Genomic DNA, 18,780 nt, shown 5'->3' with positions numbered 1-18,780 from the left:
CAATGTTTAAATCCAGGCTCCAAAATGTTCTGTTTAGCTGTGTAAATGACTGTGTAAGGTTTTTATTCTGCACTCATCTTTTAATGTTAATTTTATGATGATTATTTATGTTTTGCTTTGTTGTATAGTGATTTTATTTTCTTATTCTGTAAAGCACTTTAAGTTTCTTTGTATACAAACTTTGCTATACAACTAAACTTGCCTTGCCTTTAGGTATGGAACAAATATGCTTTATTTTCAGGTATTTAGAATAAAACTATAACATACTATACCTAAATCCTGATGTTACATTTTGTTCATTGTAAAGCTTAATATTGGTCATACCCATCATGTGTGACCCAGAATCTGAATTTTGTGTACAGGGCCATGGGGGAGGGTAGGGGGTAGGTGAAAACAGGAATTTTCTGAGCACTCAAGTCTAAAATAGAGGACAATACAGAATACCTCAAACATGCATGAATCAGTTGAAATACATATCTGATAAAGTTTATGATTGCTTTTGTTTTTGCAAGTGCGTTTAAAGAATTTTTTAATGATTTACAAACTAAATTTCAGCTGAAAAACCGTGTTGGTGTGATGCGCTGGGTGGTTTTAAATGGACGCCTGTGGGACGACCTGTACATTGGATTTCAAAACCGGATCAGCCGAGACCCCGACATCTACCACCACAAGTACATTTTTACATTTCACAACCTAAAGCCCCACTGTGGGACCTTTCTGGTGGAGGATCTAGTCTCCATGGAGATGTTAATGATATTATTACTTTACCAGCAATTACATCTCTATGGAAATGTGGCATGTCCCTCTGCAGAAATGTTACATAGTGCACCTTTATGACATACATATTTTCGGTTGTTTCCCTACCAACAGTGCTGATTGGAATGTGAAATGAGTAATAAAAAAGTATTGATTTAAAAGTTTCAAGCCAAAAACTTGAAATCTGAAGCATTATTGTGTAGACTTAGTTTTTATACTAAAATGTGTCAAACTTTGGTGTTCTCAGGTTTTGGAACCACTTCCAGATCAAGCTCCCGTTGCAGAGACCAGACTGGGACAAGTTTTTGAAGGAAGTCCGGTCCAAAGAGTCCAAGGATCCAACCTTAAAGCAGACCTCAAACTCCAGTGGATACTGCTCGCTGCAATAACTGCAATAACATGTGCAGTCTTTTTACACTGCCTGGCCAAAACAAAGTTGCCACCTGGATTTAACTACGCAAATAGGTTGAGGTTGCTGCAGTTGGTCAGGTCTAGGTTCAGCAACAATATGTGCTTAAAGAATGAGGTCAGCTGAGACCTGAATATAATGAATGACCAGGATTTTTTCTTTCCTGATGGCAAAGGCATATTCCAATATAACAATGCCAGGATTCATCAGGCTCAAATTGTGACAGAGTGGTTCAGGGAGCAGGAGACATCATTTTCACACATGGATTGGCCACGACAGAGTTTAGACCTTAACCCATTGAGAATCTTTGGGATGTGCTGGAGAAGGCTTTGCGCAGCGGTCAGACTTGACCATCATCAGTGCAAGATCTTGGTGAAAAATTACAACACTGAATGGAAATAAATCTTGTGACATTGCAGAAGCTTACTGAAACAATGCCACATTGAATGTGTGCCGTAATCAAAGCTAAAGGCAATCCAACGAAATATTAGTGTGACCTTTTTTTTTGGCCAGACAGTGTAATTGTAATGAAGAAAATTTGAACTATGAAGTTCACACTGTGTCAAAGCTTTGGAGATTTAAAGGTGCTCTATAAAACTTTTCTGAGGTGAAGGATTTCAAATGTGTCTGCCGGCAGGCAGGGTATTTTTTTTCTTTGTCCATCATCTGATAAACTGAACTGTGAAGCCCTTGGGCACATATATATGATTTTTAGTGAGATATGCTTCAGCTTTGAAATGAGAATTGTCAAGACCCAACAATTGTGCAATCTACTCAATCACACTTTTAATGAGTAGATCACACATAATGAAAGTAAATCTGACTTTGAATTGGACTTTTTATTTTAGTCATGTGTTTTAGGGAAACAAAAATGTGTTTGCTTTGTTTTAACCATTAACCAGGTCAATAATCAGTTACACAGCAACCTGCACCATAGAATTCTGACCTGTCTCCCGCTCAAGACCCATATAAACTGTGAGGTTTTGTTTCAAGAGATGGCTATGATTACACAAACATTAAAAACCTGATCATTATCTGATTTCTGTAGTGGTTGGATTATCATAAACAGCCAAATCCGATGAGCCAATGTCCATACGGTGTGAAACATTCTAGGCAAACCAATAAAATGTCCAGTGACAAGCCGTTATAGCAGACCCTTCCACCAGGAAAATTACATAGTGTACCTTTAATGAAAGAGTGAAAACAAAATGTAAAAGATTAAAAAAAAAAAAAAAAAAAAATGTATGAAAACAATTAATGTGTAATATGCATGTAAACATACCAATAATCAAATCAAATTATTTGGTTGTGTAAATGTAGCCACTGGCTTTTCATGCACATAAAAAAATGGGATCATGGTCTGATTTCTGGAGTTATCAGGTTAGTGAAAAGCCAATTCCATCTGATGAGACTAATCTAAATTCTTTCCAATTGCTCATAACTGTGCAGGACAAGAAAAAATATGCAAAAATGGACAAAGTAATGTGATAAAGATAAAACTGAAAGAGACATGCTGTGGTAAGGTGAACTCTAATTCTGATTATTAACAGTCTTTTGAGTTATCAGATTATTAAAATAACATGTGAACAGCAAAATCAGGACTTCTACCTGCCTTGGTCCCTCTGACACTCGCACCAAATTTTGCAGTTTTTGTCATTTAAATACAGTAATCTTAAAGGTTCAGAAATCATCTTATAATCAGATTGTTGGTGTGCATGTGAACATAGCCACTGATATATACTGTTTGTGGTCACATCTCTCTTGTGCTGTAAACACACACCAAAATCAGATCTATTTAATGGGTAATTGAGTGACTTGATTTTCATTGTGTACCCAGTGTTTTGGTTGTGTATTTGATTTTGTACCATATTCCACAGAGGCTTTGTTTAGCACTATTCAACCCCCATCAGTTAATTTGTTTTGTTGTATAAATTGACATTATTTACACGTTTAGATGTTGACAGAATTTGTACTGTTCTGGAAAGGGCATTTTATTTGGAGATTTTGTTTATGTAATAATTTGATGCATTGAAATCATTTATAATCTAGTTTAAAGCTTGAGAAGGGGGTTCTGTATTTCATGAGTTTGTGTAAAGGGCCTGTACCAGACTTTTCCCCATGGATTTACCCCAGTACAGCTATATTGTTTAAGCAGTTGTTGATGTCAAAATAAGTCAGCTGTGTACTGTCTGCATCCAATTATAAAGCCTTTTATTGCTTGATGATTAGGAAGTGCACATTAGCATGCAAGTTGTTGTTAGCTTTATCCTCACAGTAAAACTCTGCCCTGGTTTCTGTGATTACGAAAAGTGCTTATAAACTCATCGTGGTGAATAATTATGATGCTTATGTGGCGGGAGCGGTGGAGTAAAACCTTGATTCGGTCTTCACTTTAAATAATTTAATAATAAATGTCCAACAACGCAACCCCAGGAATTTCACCTGGAGAATATAAAAGTCTAAGCCTGAATGTTTAAGGTAAGTGAGGAATAACTTTGGACCACTGCAAACATTTTAAAGTTGTTTTTTTTTTTGTTTTACATTTTTATGACAGTAAAAATCTGGTACAGTGCCTTTGATAGTTCAATTACACATGCTGTTGCAGTATTGTATAATTATGTTGATTTATGGGGTTAAATAAATTTCCTATGATAAATGTGCTCCTGGGAACATTCTGGGGTATTTGCTAACTTTATTATAAATGCTACCCACGACCCGGCCCCGGATAAGCGGAAGAAAATGGATGGATGGATAAATCATATTTGAAAAGTCAGACTGGTGATATTTTATTTAACAAAAATTCTCTGCTATAACATTCACATGTGCAAGGTTCAGCTCTGAGCATAAAAGTCAACATAAAAAGTCTACAATAGTCCCACAGCTATAGGCACTCCTGACCAACATCGTGGCCCAGTTCTGGAATGGGGTCCCCTTTCTACACAAATGGCACTACACTGTGTGCACAATTATTAGGCAAGTGATTATTTTGACAATATCATCATTCTATCCATAATTTCCAACTTCAAGCTGTATAAACTTGAATGCTTTTTGGATTTAATGCATATCAGGTGCTGTGTATTTATGTAACAAGGGAGGGTGTGGCCTAAGGAGATCAACACCCTATATCAAGGTGTGCATAATTATTAGGCAGATTCTTCTCCTCAGGAAAAATGGGCCAAAAAAGAGATTTCACTGACTCTGAAAAGTCAAAAATTTTAAAAGGCTTTCAGAGGGATACAGCACTCTTGAAATATAAGATATTGGGGCGTGATCACATAACCATCAAACATTTTATTGCAAATAGTCAACAGATTCGCAAGAAACATGTCGAGAAGAAAAGACGCAAATTAACTGCCAAATATTTGAGAAGAATCAAACATGAAGCTACCAGGAACCAATTATCCTCCAGTGCTGCCATATTCCACAACTGCAACCACCTGGAGTGTCAAAAAGTACAAGGTGTTCAGTTCTCAGAAACATAGCCAAGGCAAGAAAAGCTGAAACCCGACCACCTCTGAACAAGACACACAAGTTGAAACGTCAAGAATGGGCCAAGAAATATCTAAAGGCAGACTTTCAAAGGTTTTATGGACTGATGAGAGTGACTCTTGACGGACTAGATGGATGGGCCCGTGGTTGGATCAGTAACGGACACAGAGCTCCACTTCGACTCAGACACCAGCAAGGTGGAGGTGTGGTCCTAGTATGGGCAGGTATTATTAAAGATGAGCTAGTTGGACATTTTCAGGTAGAAAATTTACTCAAAAATCAACTCTCAGACCTACTGCCAATTTTTAGAAGATATTTTCTTCAAGCAGTGGTACAGGAAAAAGTCTGCATCTTTCAAGAAGACTTTGATTTTTATGCAAGACAATGCTCCATCACATGCATCAAAGTACTCCACCACATGGCTGACCAGTAAAGGCCTTAAAGATGGAAAAACTAATGACATGGCCCCCTTCTTCACCCGTCTCAAACCCTGTTGAGAACTTTTGGTCCCTTCTTAAGCAGGAAACTTACAGTGAAGGAAAATCTTACACCTCTCTGAACAGTGTCTGGGAGGCTGTGGTTGCGGCTGCATAAAAAGTTGATTCTGACCAGATCAAGAAACTTACTCCATGAATGGAATGCTTGTGACTGTTATCGAAAAGAAGGGTGGCTTTATTGGTCAGAGTTGTTTTTTTGTTTTGAAATTTCATAAATGTTTATTTAAAAATTTTAAGTTTGTTTATTATTCTCACTTTAACAGGTGAAAATAAACAAGTGAGATGAGAAAATCTTTGTGTGCAGAATTATTATGCAGCTAAATGAAAAACAAATAGTTGCCTAATAATGGTGTACATGTAGATATTCTCTTAACCCAAAACATCCCTTTTACCACTTAAATGTTCAGGTTTGAGGGTTTGTTAATGTTTTAGATTGACCAAGAGCACTGTAGTTGTACAATAAAAAAATTAATCCTCAAAACTACAACTTGCCTAATAATTGTCCACACAATGTAGATTGTTCAAATGCAGACGGTGGATACAAAAGCTTCAAATTGTTCCTGGAAATGCAAAGCAGTTTAAATGAGTCTAACAGTTGTATGTTTTTTTAGTCCTAAAATGAGATGACATATTATATACAAAATCCACTTTTGTGACCTTCAGCCATGTTTTTGAGTGATTTCTTTGGTGATTTTAGATGAGTTATCAGAAATTTTCAGTTTCTCCACTCTCTGCTCTTGTGATGTCAAACATTTTAGAACATTAATAAGCTAAATTTGTGGAGCAGGGGATGCTTGTTTTTGGTCATTTTTCAAAGGCCTGGCCACTTACCGGTATTTAAAAATCTGGCAACCCCGGCACTGAGCTGCACTAAAGGATGCATTTGTTGTATTTTGTTACATTCATGCTTATTTCAGAATTTCATTAATCCAAAGTCGTCTTCTCTGAGCCTCAAAAATGCTGTTTGCATTTCGCCCATTTAGTTGCATCAAATATAAACTCCAGATTTCTCCTGCAGTTTTTAACCCATAACCCTGAGACTTATTCTGTGGTTAAACTGTGTTCACAACAAACGAATGGCTTTATCATCATAGCATTCATGAGGGATGCTATGCTAACTTTTTGCTGACAGCAACGGATGCTCCAACAACAAGTGGAGGTGTAAAGGGTGTTTTCCAAATAATAGACATATGGTAATTATTCTGTTATTATATATTATAGAAGAGGTGTAATACTTAAGCTAAAGCGACCAAAAGCCACTACAATGGATATGTCAGAAACAGAACATGGTGAGAAACTACGAGTCCTCACAAGCCTAGATCATCACAAGACTTTACTCATCCTTAAAGAAAGGGTATTATACTTCTATGAGGTATTTTTGCAAACACAGAATATATTTAGATCACCATGTTATCTTTCATGGTTATCAGCATGCAAGGCATCAGGTTTGTCAAGTGGCTATGTAGTTTTGTATCAAGTTTTTATATATTTATGGAGAGTTATCGTGTGGGTGGGTGACATAGGCTTGTGGGCTGTGAACTGTACAGAATCTTACAGCTAACCATAAACAGAGTTTGAAAAGGGCCCTGGAGAGATCACTAAAATACTCAAACATGCTTGGATGACATAAAACCTCTTCAGCAATGTTTTTGATGAGGGAACATGGTAGAAAGCCCCTCTTCAACAGATCAAATATGTAAAAAACATCATCAATATCCACATCCTGTTTTTAGTCCAGGGGAAGCCCTTCATAATGTGCCCACTGTCATTGTCCCAAACAGATGTCTCATGTTCGACAGGTCAGTGCTGCCCCAGCGCTAAAGTCAGTTAGCGCTTAGCATGTTAGCACGTTAGGGGGTTAGGTTTTGTGTTTCTTCTTCTTCTTCTTGTCTGTGGAGGAAGCGGCCGAACAGTCAAGAGCCAGGTTCACAGGAGGAGCACCCAGTTTTTTAGTTTTGGCCTTTTTCACTTTTTCTTTGAGTGCCTCAAGGTTCAGCTTGCCTTCAGAGGAGGCTAAAAGATAAAACACATTTCAAATATATTATTCATGTACAAGAGGGATAAAATTAAAGCTAAAAAAACTCACGCATTTCACTTGAGTCTCAGGCATTTGAGTGCCTTCCCAAGCTCTCACACCAAACTTATAATTTGCATAGATCTTGCAGAACTTATTCAGTCCTGGTGCCACTATTGGGCCACTCTCACTCACTGGCACGGTTGGCTTTGAGTGGGTCTATTAGCGTGGGTTCCTCCAGTCGATTTGCATTTCCATGCTCTGGGCACAGCTCCCGGTCCAGGGACAGGACTGTGCTCAGTGAGACACTGACGTCACCCAAACAGTTAGTTGCGTAGCTACACTTGAGCTAAAGTGACCTGTACCACACCAGCCCCTTCTGGGAGCTAGTACTCTTCAGGGTCCGCTTCGAACCCCTCAAATAGTTCACGTTAGGCAGCGGAGACACCTGCAGCCTGTACCGATTCGCTCCAAAGCGAACACGTGGAAACAAGGCTGAATTGTGTACAGTGACCATATAGGCCATTTTAGTGACTTATAAGTTAAATCTTAAATACATTTTAATGATTTGTATACAGATAATGAACTAAAGCCCCATCATTCATTCATTCATGATTTATTACCTTTGTTGGCCTTATTTAGCAAGGGTTTCTCTTTAGGAGGAATGAAGGCCTTGTTTCTTTCTTCCTGTTTTTTGGTCAGAGCTTCAGCCTGTTTCACCTACGGCACAGACAAAACAGTAAAAAAAAAATAAAAAAAAATAAATAAAAAAAATCACATTTTAGCTTTTTTTAAATTTGTGAATTTAAATTTGAGGCACTGACCTTAACTTCCTCCAATTTCTTTCGTCGTTTGACACTTTCTCTGAGGAAGAACTCTCCAGAGGCCAGCTCCTGATCCACCTGTGCACACACACACACACACATCAGGTTTCCATGCGGTTTGGGGAAAATACATTGGTTTGGATGGGAGAACATTGGCCACAGTGGGGCATCAGTGGGGCGTCAAAAAAAAAGTGTCCTTAGGCAAGACACATCACCCACATTGCCTAGTATGAATGTGATGCATGCGTGTGCATTTTGGTGGTGTTCAGAGGGGCAGATGGCACAGATTGGCAGCGCCACTTTTGTCACTCTCCCAGGGCGGCTGTGGCTACAATAGTAGTTTACCAGCACTGAGTAACTACTATCCATTTATGCATTATTCATTTACTCCACACTGAGTGTAGAGTAAATGAATAATGCATTTACTCCACACTGAGTGTAGAGTAAATGAATAATGCATAAAATTGTAAAGTGCTATATAAAACTAATACATTATTATTCATAATTATGATTCATTTTGTTATTACAGATGACATATTATGCTATAAAAGAAGAGATAATTTGAGATTTAGCTACCACTACTTTCCATCTGCAGTCCCTGGGCATTTAAATATAACATTTGTGGATCATTATTTTACATTGTGTTGCCTGTAAACCACATTACTTATATTAATTTCATATAGCTGTATAGTGGTGTTTGGAGGGACCGATGGCGCAGATCGGCAGCCTCGCTTCCGTCAGTCTGCCCCAGGGCAGCTGTGGCTACAGTAGTAGCTTACCATCACCACGTGTGGCGCTTTGAGAGGCTTTGAAAAAGCGCATTACAAGTGTAAGCCATTATTATTTTATTATAATAAAAATGCATCTAAACTTACCATTACAACCTGATCTGTTAACTCATGATGAATTAACCAAATATTCTTGACATTCCAATCTGAAGCAGCCCTATTGTGCTCGTGTCTGCTCTATATTTATAACCTATGACACCTGTGGATCATTATCTTATAATTTAACTTTGTCATTTTAAATGTACAATCTAAAATAATTTAATAATAATAATTTTGGAGGAATGTATCTGCAAGAGATACACAACCAGACAAAGGTTTGGACACACCTTTAACCTTGTACATTTAGGTATCAAATATATCAAAAAACAAGATACACTGCCTGGTTATTTCATCAATGGATTTGTTCTTCCCTGATGGCACAGGCATATTCCAAGATGACAATGCCAAAATTCATCGGGCTCAAATTGTGACAGAGTGGTTCAGGAGCATGACACATCATTTTCACACATGGATTGTCCACCACAGAGTCCAGACCTTAACCCCATTGAGAATCTTTGGGATGTGCTGGCTTTACGCAGAGGTCAGACTCTACCATCAATGTAAGATCTTGGTGAAAAATGTATGCAACACTGGATGGAAATACATCTTGTGACATTGCAGAAGCTTATCAAAGCAATGCCATAGCAAATGGGTTCCGAAATCAAAGCGAAAGGCGCTCCAACAAAATATTAGTGTGTGACCTTTTTTTTGGGTGGCAACTTTTTTGGCCAGGCAGTGTATATCGGATCAATAACTCAACAAAATATTTTTATATGTTATTTTCAAATCCTCAAAGTAGCCACTTTTTGCTTTGTTGACAGCTGCGAACCCTTTGACTTCTTTCAATGAGCTTCATGATGAAGTCTACTGAAATGGTTTTCACTTCACAGCGATGCCATGTCAGGGTCAAAAGCAGTGATCAAAGCAAAGGTTGCTACATTTAAAAAAATGTATTTGTTATTTAGAGTTTATTTTTGTAACATTCCATATGTGCCTATTCATAGCAGAAAAAACTGAAAAAATGTGTCAACCTTTGACTGGTAGTGTAAGTATATGAAAGCTGCTGTACAACCCCCATGTCTCTGGCTGTACCTTGCTCTCCGGCTGAGGAGGGGGGAATGGCGTATACTCCTTTTTCACGCTCTTCTTCTTTGGTTCTTTTCGCTTCGTCAGATTTTTGTGTTTGAATTTTGGCAGAAATCGTTCCCAACTTTGACTCCGGAGCTCAGGGTCTTTGGCCAACTCCTGTTTAATCATCAGCGTCTGAAAACAGAAATACAGTTGACATAAATATATTAGAAACATAAATATGTTAGATATAATGATGTTAAAGGGGGCACAATATGCAAAATGAACTTGTAAGATCTTTTTATACCAGATACCGTGTTCCCACATGCCTTATTCAGAGTACTGAGCGTTGCATGTTTGTGCAACCATGATATTGGTCCTGCATTCAAGCTTTGGGAGCTCTGAAAATGTATGTTTATACATATCACCTATTCAAAATGTTTTTGAAATGTTCAAAAATGTAAAAAAAAAAAAAAAATTACTGTAAATTAAAACCTGCTGCATGCTATGCTGAAATACCACAATCATGACTCAGTTCTGTTGAGGACCCACTTTATACTACTTTAAAGTAGTAAAGTTATTTAATATAAACATTTTGCTTTTCAATTAACAAAATGTATGATCTACATGTATTTAAGAACACTTAAAAGGCCCATACTACATTATTTTCTGATCTATGTTATAATGTTGTTTCCTCATCACAAACATGCCTGGACTTATGTTTTGTTTCATTCACACATGTTTAACACACAAACCCTGCATGAGTTCACCACTGGGGTTTTAAACTCCCTACACCTTCACTAGAATCAACTGGATGATTTCAACCCTGGAATTGTCAATCTCTCCTTAACTTAAGGTAAAAGAAGCTGTTAACTCAAAAAATACTGCTTCATGATATCACAAGGTGGAACAGAGCATTTTGAGCTTTGGATATGTGTACATATAGTTTTGAAAGAACTTGTTGATAAGCAAGACATCTACTTATATTCATTGTGTTCTATTTACTACAAGAATGGCAAGTTGTGTGCCAAACCACTTGGCACACACACACCACTATCATATTTGTAGAGACTGTATTGAAATCATTTGTACTGAAAATGTGCCCATGTTACACACTGCTATCAGCCCTCAGCTCCAGTGACATTTTTTCTATCAGAGAATCAAGAACAAGGATGGAAAAGTCTTCACTGGGCTTAATAGCAGTGAGTGCTGATGTAAATGTGAAGTTACAACAAGGGATGCACCGATACGATACCGGTACTGGATATTCGTGCCGATACTGAAAATTAGTTGGCTTCCAAATATCGGTTCATCCAATATCCTGATTGGACATATAAATTGATGTAATAAGACTATTTACTGGTCATAGTTGGCACAGAAAGTCTTAGAATTTTTGAACTATTGTTACTTGAAAGATAAATAACAGCTATGTATAGTGGTGGCAAATAAGTATTTAATCATCAACTAATTGTGCAAGTTCTCCCACTTAAAAGATGAGAAAGGCCTGTAATTTTCATCATAGTTTCACTTCAACCATGAGAGACAAATTGAAAAAAAAAAATCCAGAAAATCACATTATCTGATTTTTAAAGAATTTATTTGCAAATCATGGTGGAAAATAAATATTTGAGCAATAACAAAAGTTCATCTCAATACTTTTTTATATACCCTTTGTTGGCAATGACAGAGGGCAAACGTTTTCTGTAGGTCTCCACAAGGTGTTCACACACTGTTGCTGGTAGTTTGGCCCATTCTTCCATGCAAATCTCTTCTAGAGCAGTGATGTTTCGGAGCCGTTACTGGGCAACACGGACTTTCAATTCCCTCCAAAGATTTACTATGGGGTTGAGATCTGGAGACTGGCTAGGCTCTCCAGGATCACTCTAGGACTTTGAAATGCTCTTTACAAAGCCACTCCTCCGTTGCCCGGGTGGTGTGTTTGGGATCATTGTCATTCTGAAAGACCCAGTCATGTTTCATCTTCAATGTCCTTGCTGATAGAAGGTTTTCACTCAAAATCTCACGATACATAGCCCCATTCATTCTTTCATTAACATGGATCAGTCGTCCTGGTCCCTCTGCAGAAAAACAGCCCCAAAGCATGATGTTTCCACCCAATGCTTCAAAGTAGGTATGGTTCTTTGGATGCAACTCGGAATTTTTTCTCAAGTTGAGTTTTTACCAAAAAGTTCTATTTTGGTTTCATCTGACCATATGACATCCTCCCAATCCTCTTCTGGATCATCCAAATGCTCTCTAGCAAACTTCAGATGGGCCTGGACATGTACTGGCTTAAGCAGCTGGATACATAAGGCACTACAGGATTTGAGTCCCTGTTACTGATGGTAGCCTTTGTTACTTTGGTCCCAGCTCTCTGCAGGTCATTCACTAGGTCCCTCTGTGTGGTTCCGGGATTTTTGCTCACCGTTCTTGTCATCATTTTGACCCCACAGGGTGAAATCTTGCATGGAGCCCCAGATCGGGGGGGATTATCAGTGGTCTTGTACGTCTTCATTTTCTAATAATTGCTCCCACAGTTGATGTCTTCACATCAAACTGCTTAGCTATTGCAGATTCAGTCTTCCCAGATTGGTGCATGTCTATAATTCTGTTTCTGGTGACTTCTGACAGCTCTTTGGTCTTGGCCATAGAAGACTTTGGAGTCTGACTGTTTGAGGTTGTGGACAGGTGTCTTTTATACTGATAACAAGTTGAAACAGGTGCCATTAATACAGGTAATGAGTGGAGGACAGAGGAGCCTCTTACAGGTTACATGTCTGTGAGAGACAGAAATCTATATTGTTTGTAGGTGACCAAATACTTATTTTATCAAATGAATTTACCAATTAATTCATTCAAAATCCTACAATGTGACTTCCTGGATTCCTTCCCCCCATTCCCCTCTTATAGATGAAAAGTACCTATGATAAAAATTACAGACCCCTCTCATCTTTTTAAGTGGGAGAACTTGCACAATTGGTGGCTAACTAAATACATTTGGCTCACATTTGGATTAATCTTATTAAATAAATGCTGTTTTCAGACTCTGCACTGGCATCGATTGATATCGGCAGATAAATTAAAACTGTAATATCAGAATAATTTAAAGCTATAGTATCAGAATCACTATCGGAACCGGTGCATCCCTAGTGACAACAGGACAGTAGCTTGAGTTAAAACAGAAAGTACCTTTATGTTGTAAATGGGGTGGATGTTCTTCATTGTGTCCATCACCACTTTGCGCACCTGCACCAAGAGAAGACACAGGACTGACCATTACCTTACGATGCTATGAGATGATCCATAGTACAGTGCATGTAGCTAGAGGTGTGCAAAAATATTAAAATATTGATATATCGTATCATTGACTTTGATGATACAGTATTGATATCGTGGACTGCTGTATCAACACAATTTTTTGTATATTTTACCAAATTATTCTGTCACAGTAATAGAAATGTGTAACTTGTTTAGAGGAAAACTTGTATAAGCAATACATCTGACATTTGATTCACTGTTTTGATTATTAAAATAGGTGTATTTCATATTAGCTTTGCACAGGCACTGGTTTAACAAAAACTTTCAGTATCACAGTTGTGACTTAGAAGAAAAATATACTGGTGCAGTTTAACTGCTCTTTTGTGTACCCCTTGTTCTGAGCACTAGATGTATCTGTACTATTGTGAGACATTAGCAATCAAAAACAGAAGTAAACATTGAGATTGGTAGGAGTGGTCATTTTTAATCAGAGCTAGAAAAAATTTGGGGCCATGACATTTTGAAACCCATAGATACAAGGTTTGTTTCGCAAGCATGTTTCAAAACTACTAAAACTACTATAATTAAGGCTGTGTCCAAATGACCACTCTCTTCCCTACAAGGGGCACTATTAAGAGGTGAGGGCATTTTTAATGGTGTCTGAATGTCCAGTTAGTGAGAAAGTAATGCACTCAAAATATCCCCTTGAAAATGTATGTGCATGAGTGGTCACTAGACCGGTCAATGTACATCACAATACATTGCACTGTTGATCCTGATTACGAATACAACTCTTTTAAATAAACCGTTGCTGTGTAAAGTCTCTAGCATTAGCCGCTTACTTTAGCTTGAGCAGTTAAAAGAGCGATAATTTCCACATCTCAAAAAATTTATATTCTAATCCATTTACATGAGATCCATCTTATTATTAGCCCATAAATACTTGTGCCAGTCCAATTTGATCATTATTTAGGGTAAAAAAATCAAGTGTTTTTCAGAGTTTAGCCTGTACACGCCAGAGTGACATGATCCGAAAGTAGTGAGCTGAGTGTCCGAATCTCGCAGTGAATGAGAGCACTATAGAGTCCATTAAAGAGTGCAGGCAGGTGGAGTGAATGAGGGGTTAGTGACTAGGGTGGACATTCGGGGACAGCCTATGTTTGGTAAACAAAAATATATAAAGTTTAAATACTTTAAATAGAACATTTTGTACACATATGCACACATTAATATTAGTTGCTGACCTCCTTCAGTCCACTGTAGGGTCCTAGAGCAGAGACAGTGTTTCCCTGCACCATCACATAACAGTTTGTCAAAAGCTCCAGAGCCTGAACAGGAGAGCAGATCTGAATTAGACCAATTAGACAAAATGTACCATATGTTAAACAAAAAAAATGCAGCACAATTTTGTTTCACCCTTATTATGATTTCTATAGCAACTTATCGTTCAATATATGAAAGCTGAACAATATTTTTTGGGGGCATATTCATCATGTCAAATTTTCTTTGCATTACTGGGAAATTTTTGGTTATTTTTTGGCTATATGATTAGATTTAAGCCATTAAAGGTTGTATTAATAATTTATTATAGATAAACAGGTTTATTACAGATATTTATTACAGCAAACTCAGTACTGAAGTGTTTCATTCTGCTGTTTATTTATTGCACCACAATAAAATCTAACAATATTGTAGATTTAGAATTTTTTTTGTGCTTTAAATCTGCTCTTGGGTTACTGTGTCAGTAGAATAATTAGTATATATAGTATAGTTTTATATACTATAGTAATACTACTGGATCTCAATTCTATTAATGCTACAGAGAAAAGGTGCGTTTGGAGTAGGGTTTTCAAACGCATCTAAAATATGATACCAACAGATCAAAAATAGATGCGCATTTGATCAGATATCGATCCTGAAAGAGTCCCTTTAAGATGATCTTGAACTGTATCAGAACAAGTAAGACCACATAGACTAGTATACGCCCATGGGCCACTACGTATGGAAACTACATGGATGACTGAGGGATTACACAGATATAAGGCCACATGGCAATATAAAAGAAAGTACTACAAGTTAATGTTGAAAATCACATTTTATTGTCTAAATATAGAGTGTTTTAATTATGATCGTGATATCAGAATCAGTATTGAGTATCAAGTTTAATCCTTGGTATCTAAATTAAGTTTGAAATTTCAGTATTGTGACACCACTAGTTTGGAGCAGTATTTTTAAGTGATCAAGAGACTGTGCAGCTCTAAAGAGAAAGTATTGAAAACACTATTGTTAAAGTGTCTAACCTTGAGTGTGGATCCCTTGGGCCCAATGAGCCTCTGTCTCCTTTTCACAAAGCGCTCTCTGTTTCTCACCAAAGTCCCGATTTTAATGATGTCACAGGCCACGTCATCCTGCAAGATCCGCACTGCCTAAACAAGGAAGGACTGCATCAATCACGATATACAATCTATGTTGACTGCACGTTTTTTTAAAATAAAACAATTCTGATAAGCGCAGAGATAAAATTTGCCAATTTGTTTTAAAATCAGGTTTCTGTTCACAGAGCGGATTTTTTAACTGAAATATGAACTATTGTGATTGCAATCTTCATTCTATAACCTAATTTTAAAAATCCATAAATACTTAAAATAAACCTCAACTGTAACATTCACAGGCAAACTTTAGCACATGATGAATGTTGATAATATTGTCTTTGAGATAAGAGATTAATCATGTTAAGTTTTAGGGACATAGAAATTTTAATGGTGACATTTTAGTAGTCTTAGTGGTCACTTATTCCACCATCTACAGTTCAAGTTTTATAATACAAACAAAACAGAATAGCTTCCCCCATATGCAAAGTACAACAATAAGGATTGAGTCTCAAAAAATATGGTTTCAAAATCAGAAAAGGATCAGGATAAGTAGGGCTTCATGCCTTTAGTCGTTAATTTGATTGAATCGGTCAGTTGAGTCTTAGTCGACCAAAATGTGCTGTAGTTGACTACTCATTTTACTTTGATGAAGGATTTCTAGTTGTTCAGAAACAAGATGTGCATGATTGAGCTGAAGATTTGGTATTGTTTGGTATTTATATAAAAAGCCAGATTAAACTCATGCATAAATAATAGTTTTGCATGAACTCCCCCTGCAGGTGTAGTCTTGTGAGTGCTGTTTGGGTCAGATAGATATGCAATAGTTTCTAGGACTTTTGCCACAACCCCCTTTTAGTCAACCTAACAATCGACAGCACATGTCTTTAGTTGACTACAGCCCTAACGATAATCCAATAATTATGTTATCATCCTTTGCTGTACACAGCTTATGGGCAGTTACCTGTTCGAATGGCACACTCCGAGCCAGTAGTTTGATGAGATCTCGTGCCTTGACGATGGCGTATGGGTCAAATGTTTTCTTTGTGGTGCACACGGACATGCTGCCCTCGATCAGGTCCAGAGACGCCTTTATGTGCTAAGGTAGGATATAAAGACAAAATGTTTATTAAAATAAAGGTCATTATTAACAACAGTTGTTAATAATAATGTTGTGTTGGTACAGTATTTAAGATTTCTGTATTGCCTGTTTCTTTCTATACCACTGGGGTTAAATCTGTCAGGAGCAGTGCTGCAACTGGACTGCCACCTCCAGATTTGAGGAGAATCTCGGGCAAGAGTCAAATCCTCTAGCTCAGGTAGTCCGGAACAAGACAAGGTCAAGATCTGGAGATGGGTCCCACTGCTCCTGACAGGTTTAACCCAGAGACACTAAAGAATGGGTCAAATGCAGGTTTGACCCAGAAACACTGAAGAAAGAAGGTGCAGACCCAAAACGACTCGGGGTGCAAACATATGCTTCCATCAGGTGGCATTATTTCATGTCCTTGTTTCCTGAAACAACATTACGTTGATTTTAATTTACTTTAAAATGGCCCAAACCCCCTCCCGGGCCCAAAATAAAGTAACAACAGAAAGGTGTACCTGATGAGCCGGCCAAACAGAACAAAAGGATGCGACACCGGGCCAGCCCCGTGCTGAAATCACTAACCTAAAACCTAAACCATTCCCAAACTAACCTTACCAAACAAATGACAAAAATAATGGGACAAAGGGGTGCCAGGATGTAACAGAATCAAGCTTGACTTGTGGCTCTGGGCTTTCTTATAAAGTGTGCTCAGTTGGATGTTACTCACGTTGTCATGCAGGGCGTTCTCCACCAGGGGCCAGCACTCCTTCAGATAGGCCTCTCTGTATTTGGGGAAGAGGGTGGCAAAGCTGCTCTCCTCCAACAGACCACGCGGGTTATCGTCTTTAGAGAAGACTGGCTCCCTCCAGCCATCAGGCACTGTCAACAGCTCACTCTCCTCCACTGCACACACATAGAGCAGACAGGGGAACGCAGGGTGGTTTAATTCAACATTACTTTTAATTTCAGGGAGTTTTTCCGGGCATGTCCCACCAGGAGGAGGCCCCGGGGAAGACCCAAGATTAAGGGACTATGTCACTCGGCTGGCCTGGGAACGCCTTGGGGTCCACTGGAGGAGCTTGAGGACGTGTCTGGGGTGAGGGAAGTCTGGGAGTCCCCGCTTAGACTGCTGCCCCCACGATTCAGTTCCGGGTAAGTGGAAGAAAATGGATGGATGGATCAATGATAAATATAAAATAAACTTTATACTAAAGATGTGCATGCAGACTGTGCCAAAAAAATAACCCTGAAGCACTAAAACGAAACCACTTCTCGGAGTCCACACTTCACCGTGACTGGTTAAATCCCCTTGTAAAATACATATGTATAATTATATTTTCTTGTAAATATAGCGTTTGTTCTCGAAATGACGGTTGTTTAAGGAATGCTACGTGTATTTTTGGTATTTTGTATTGTACTTTTGATGTGCCTACGCCCCCTAGCGTGTTTTACATTGTTGACGCTTGTAAACTTGTGTTAAAAAAAAAAAAAAAAAAAAGATTAGTTTGATACTTGTGCCAATATTTGTCGAAAAATAAATTAGAACGACACGTTTTAAACACGGCACAGTGTTTACGTTCAACAACCAATGTCTCCGCAGACAGACAAATGAACCAAAAACTTTGAACTAGACAGAGTTCACGGATATAAAGCGAAAATCTGTTTTAACCAACAGGTAAATGAGACTACAGCATGTTTGGGTTGAATGCGCGTGCATGGGTGGCTCCTGTATCCGATGACTAAAACTAAAATACTGCCTTTTATTTCACACCGTTTATTTGTAAATGGGCTCTGCCTGTGCACGAGGCACTAAACTGTCAGAAAAGATGTGGGACTCACCCTGGATCTTCTTCTTTTTGTTGTTTTTATTCCTTTGAGAGTCGCTCACGCCGTCTTCCCCTGCAGAGGACGCCATGTTGAACGGAAGTGACGTAAGTACCACGTGGTTTTGTGAGAGGATAAGAGCGTGCGCTTTCTAGCGGCGTGAAAGTAATTCATTATCTAGACAGTTCAGTCACTTCAATTATTTGTTTTGTTTACATACTGTTCCCATACTTTTATACCATTACTACAGTTTATATTTTTCAATTTGCATAGCACCACCAACACTCACACATAAGTGTCTTGCCTAAGGACACAATAACAGCTAGCACTTGCAAGCAGATATGTTCTTCTACCA

At 38.1% G+C, this 18,780-nt stretch overlaps 2 protein-coding genes across 3 annotated transcripts in view; one reads left to right on the top strand and one right to left on the bottom strand.

Annotated features, from left to right (window-relative positions):
• cmah (cytidine monophospho-N-acetylneuraminic acid hydroxylase) overlaps positions 1–1,145 on the top strand; it is a 36,268-nt gene extending 35,123 nt beyond the window's left edge. The window contains exons 13-14 of the mRNA XM_055225765.1: positions 556–671; positions 1,004–1,145. Coding sequence (XP_055081740.1) covers positions 556–671; positions 1,004–1,145 — 258 coding nt within the window. The remainder of the gene's footprint in view (positions 1–555; positions 672–1,003) is intronic.
• Positions 1,146–3,928: 2,783 nt separating this feature from the next.
• Positions 3,929–18,780, bottom strand: part of krr1 (KRR1 small subunit processome component homolog) — an 87,891-nt gene continuing 73,039 nt past the window's right edge. Inside the window, exons 1-10 of one of the 2 annotated variants that reach the window (XM_033976254.2) lie at positions 18,441–18,534; positions 17,329–17,504; positions 16,476–16,610; positions 15,443–15,568; positions 14,387–14,470; positions 13,074–13,130; positions 9,909–10,079; positions 7,990–8,067; positions 7,789–7,885; positions 3,929–7,164 (exon numbers count right to left, since the gene is read on the bottom strand). In XM_033976254.2, the coding sequence (XP_033832145.1) occupies positions 7,010–7,164; positions 7,789–7,885; positions 7,990–8,067; positions 9,909–10,079; positions 13,074–13,130; positions 14,387–14,470; positions 15,443–15,568; positions 16,476–16,610; positions 17,329–17,504; positions 18,441–18,516 (1,155 nt within the window). In that variant the 5' untranslated portion in view covers positions 18,517–18,534 and the 3' untranslated portion in view covers positions 3,929–7,009. Of the gene's footprint in view, positions 7,165–7,788; positions 7,886–7,989; positions 8,068–9,908; positions 10,080–13,073; positions 13,131–14,386; positions 14,471–15,442; positions 15,569–16,475; positions 16,611–17,328; positions 17,505–18,440; positions 18,535–18,780 lie in introns of those variants that run through there. The other variant, XM_055225599.1, reaches the window with a different exon arrangement.

This window comes from Periophthalmus magnuspinnatus, chromosome 12 (genome assembly GCF_009829125.3).
Source record: "Periophthalmus magnuspinnatus isolate fPerMag1 chromosome 12, fPerMag1.2.pri, whole genome shotgun sequence".
In the NCBI taxonomy this organism is placed as follows: domain Eukaryota; kingdom Metazoa; phylum Chordata; class Actinopteri; order Gobiiformes; family Gobiidae; genus Periophthalmus; species Periophthalmus magnuspinnatus.
Note: the sequence above shows the minus strand (reverse complement) of the source record. Positions and strands in the feature narration are given on the sequence as shown.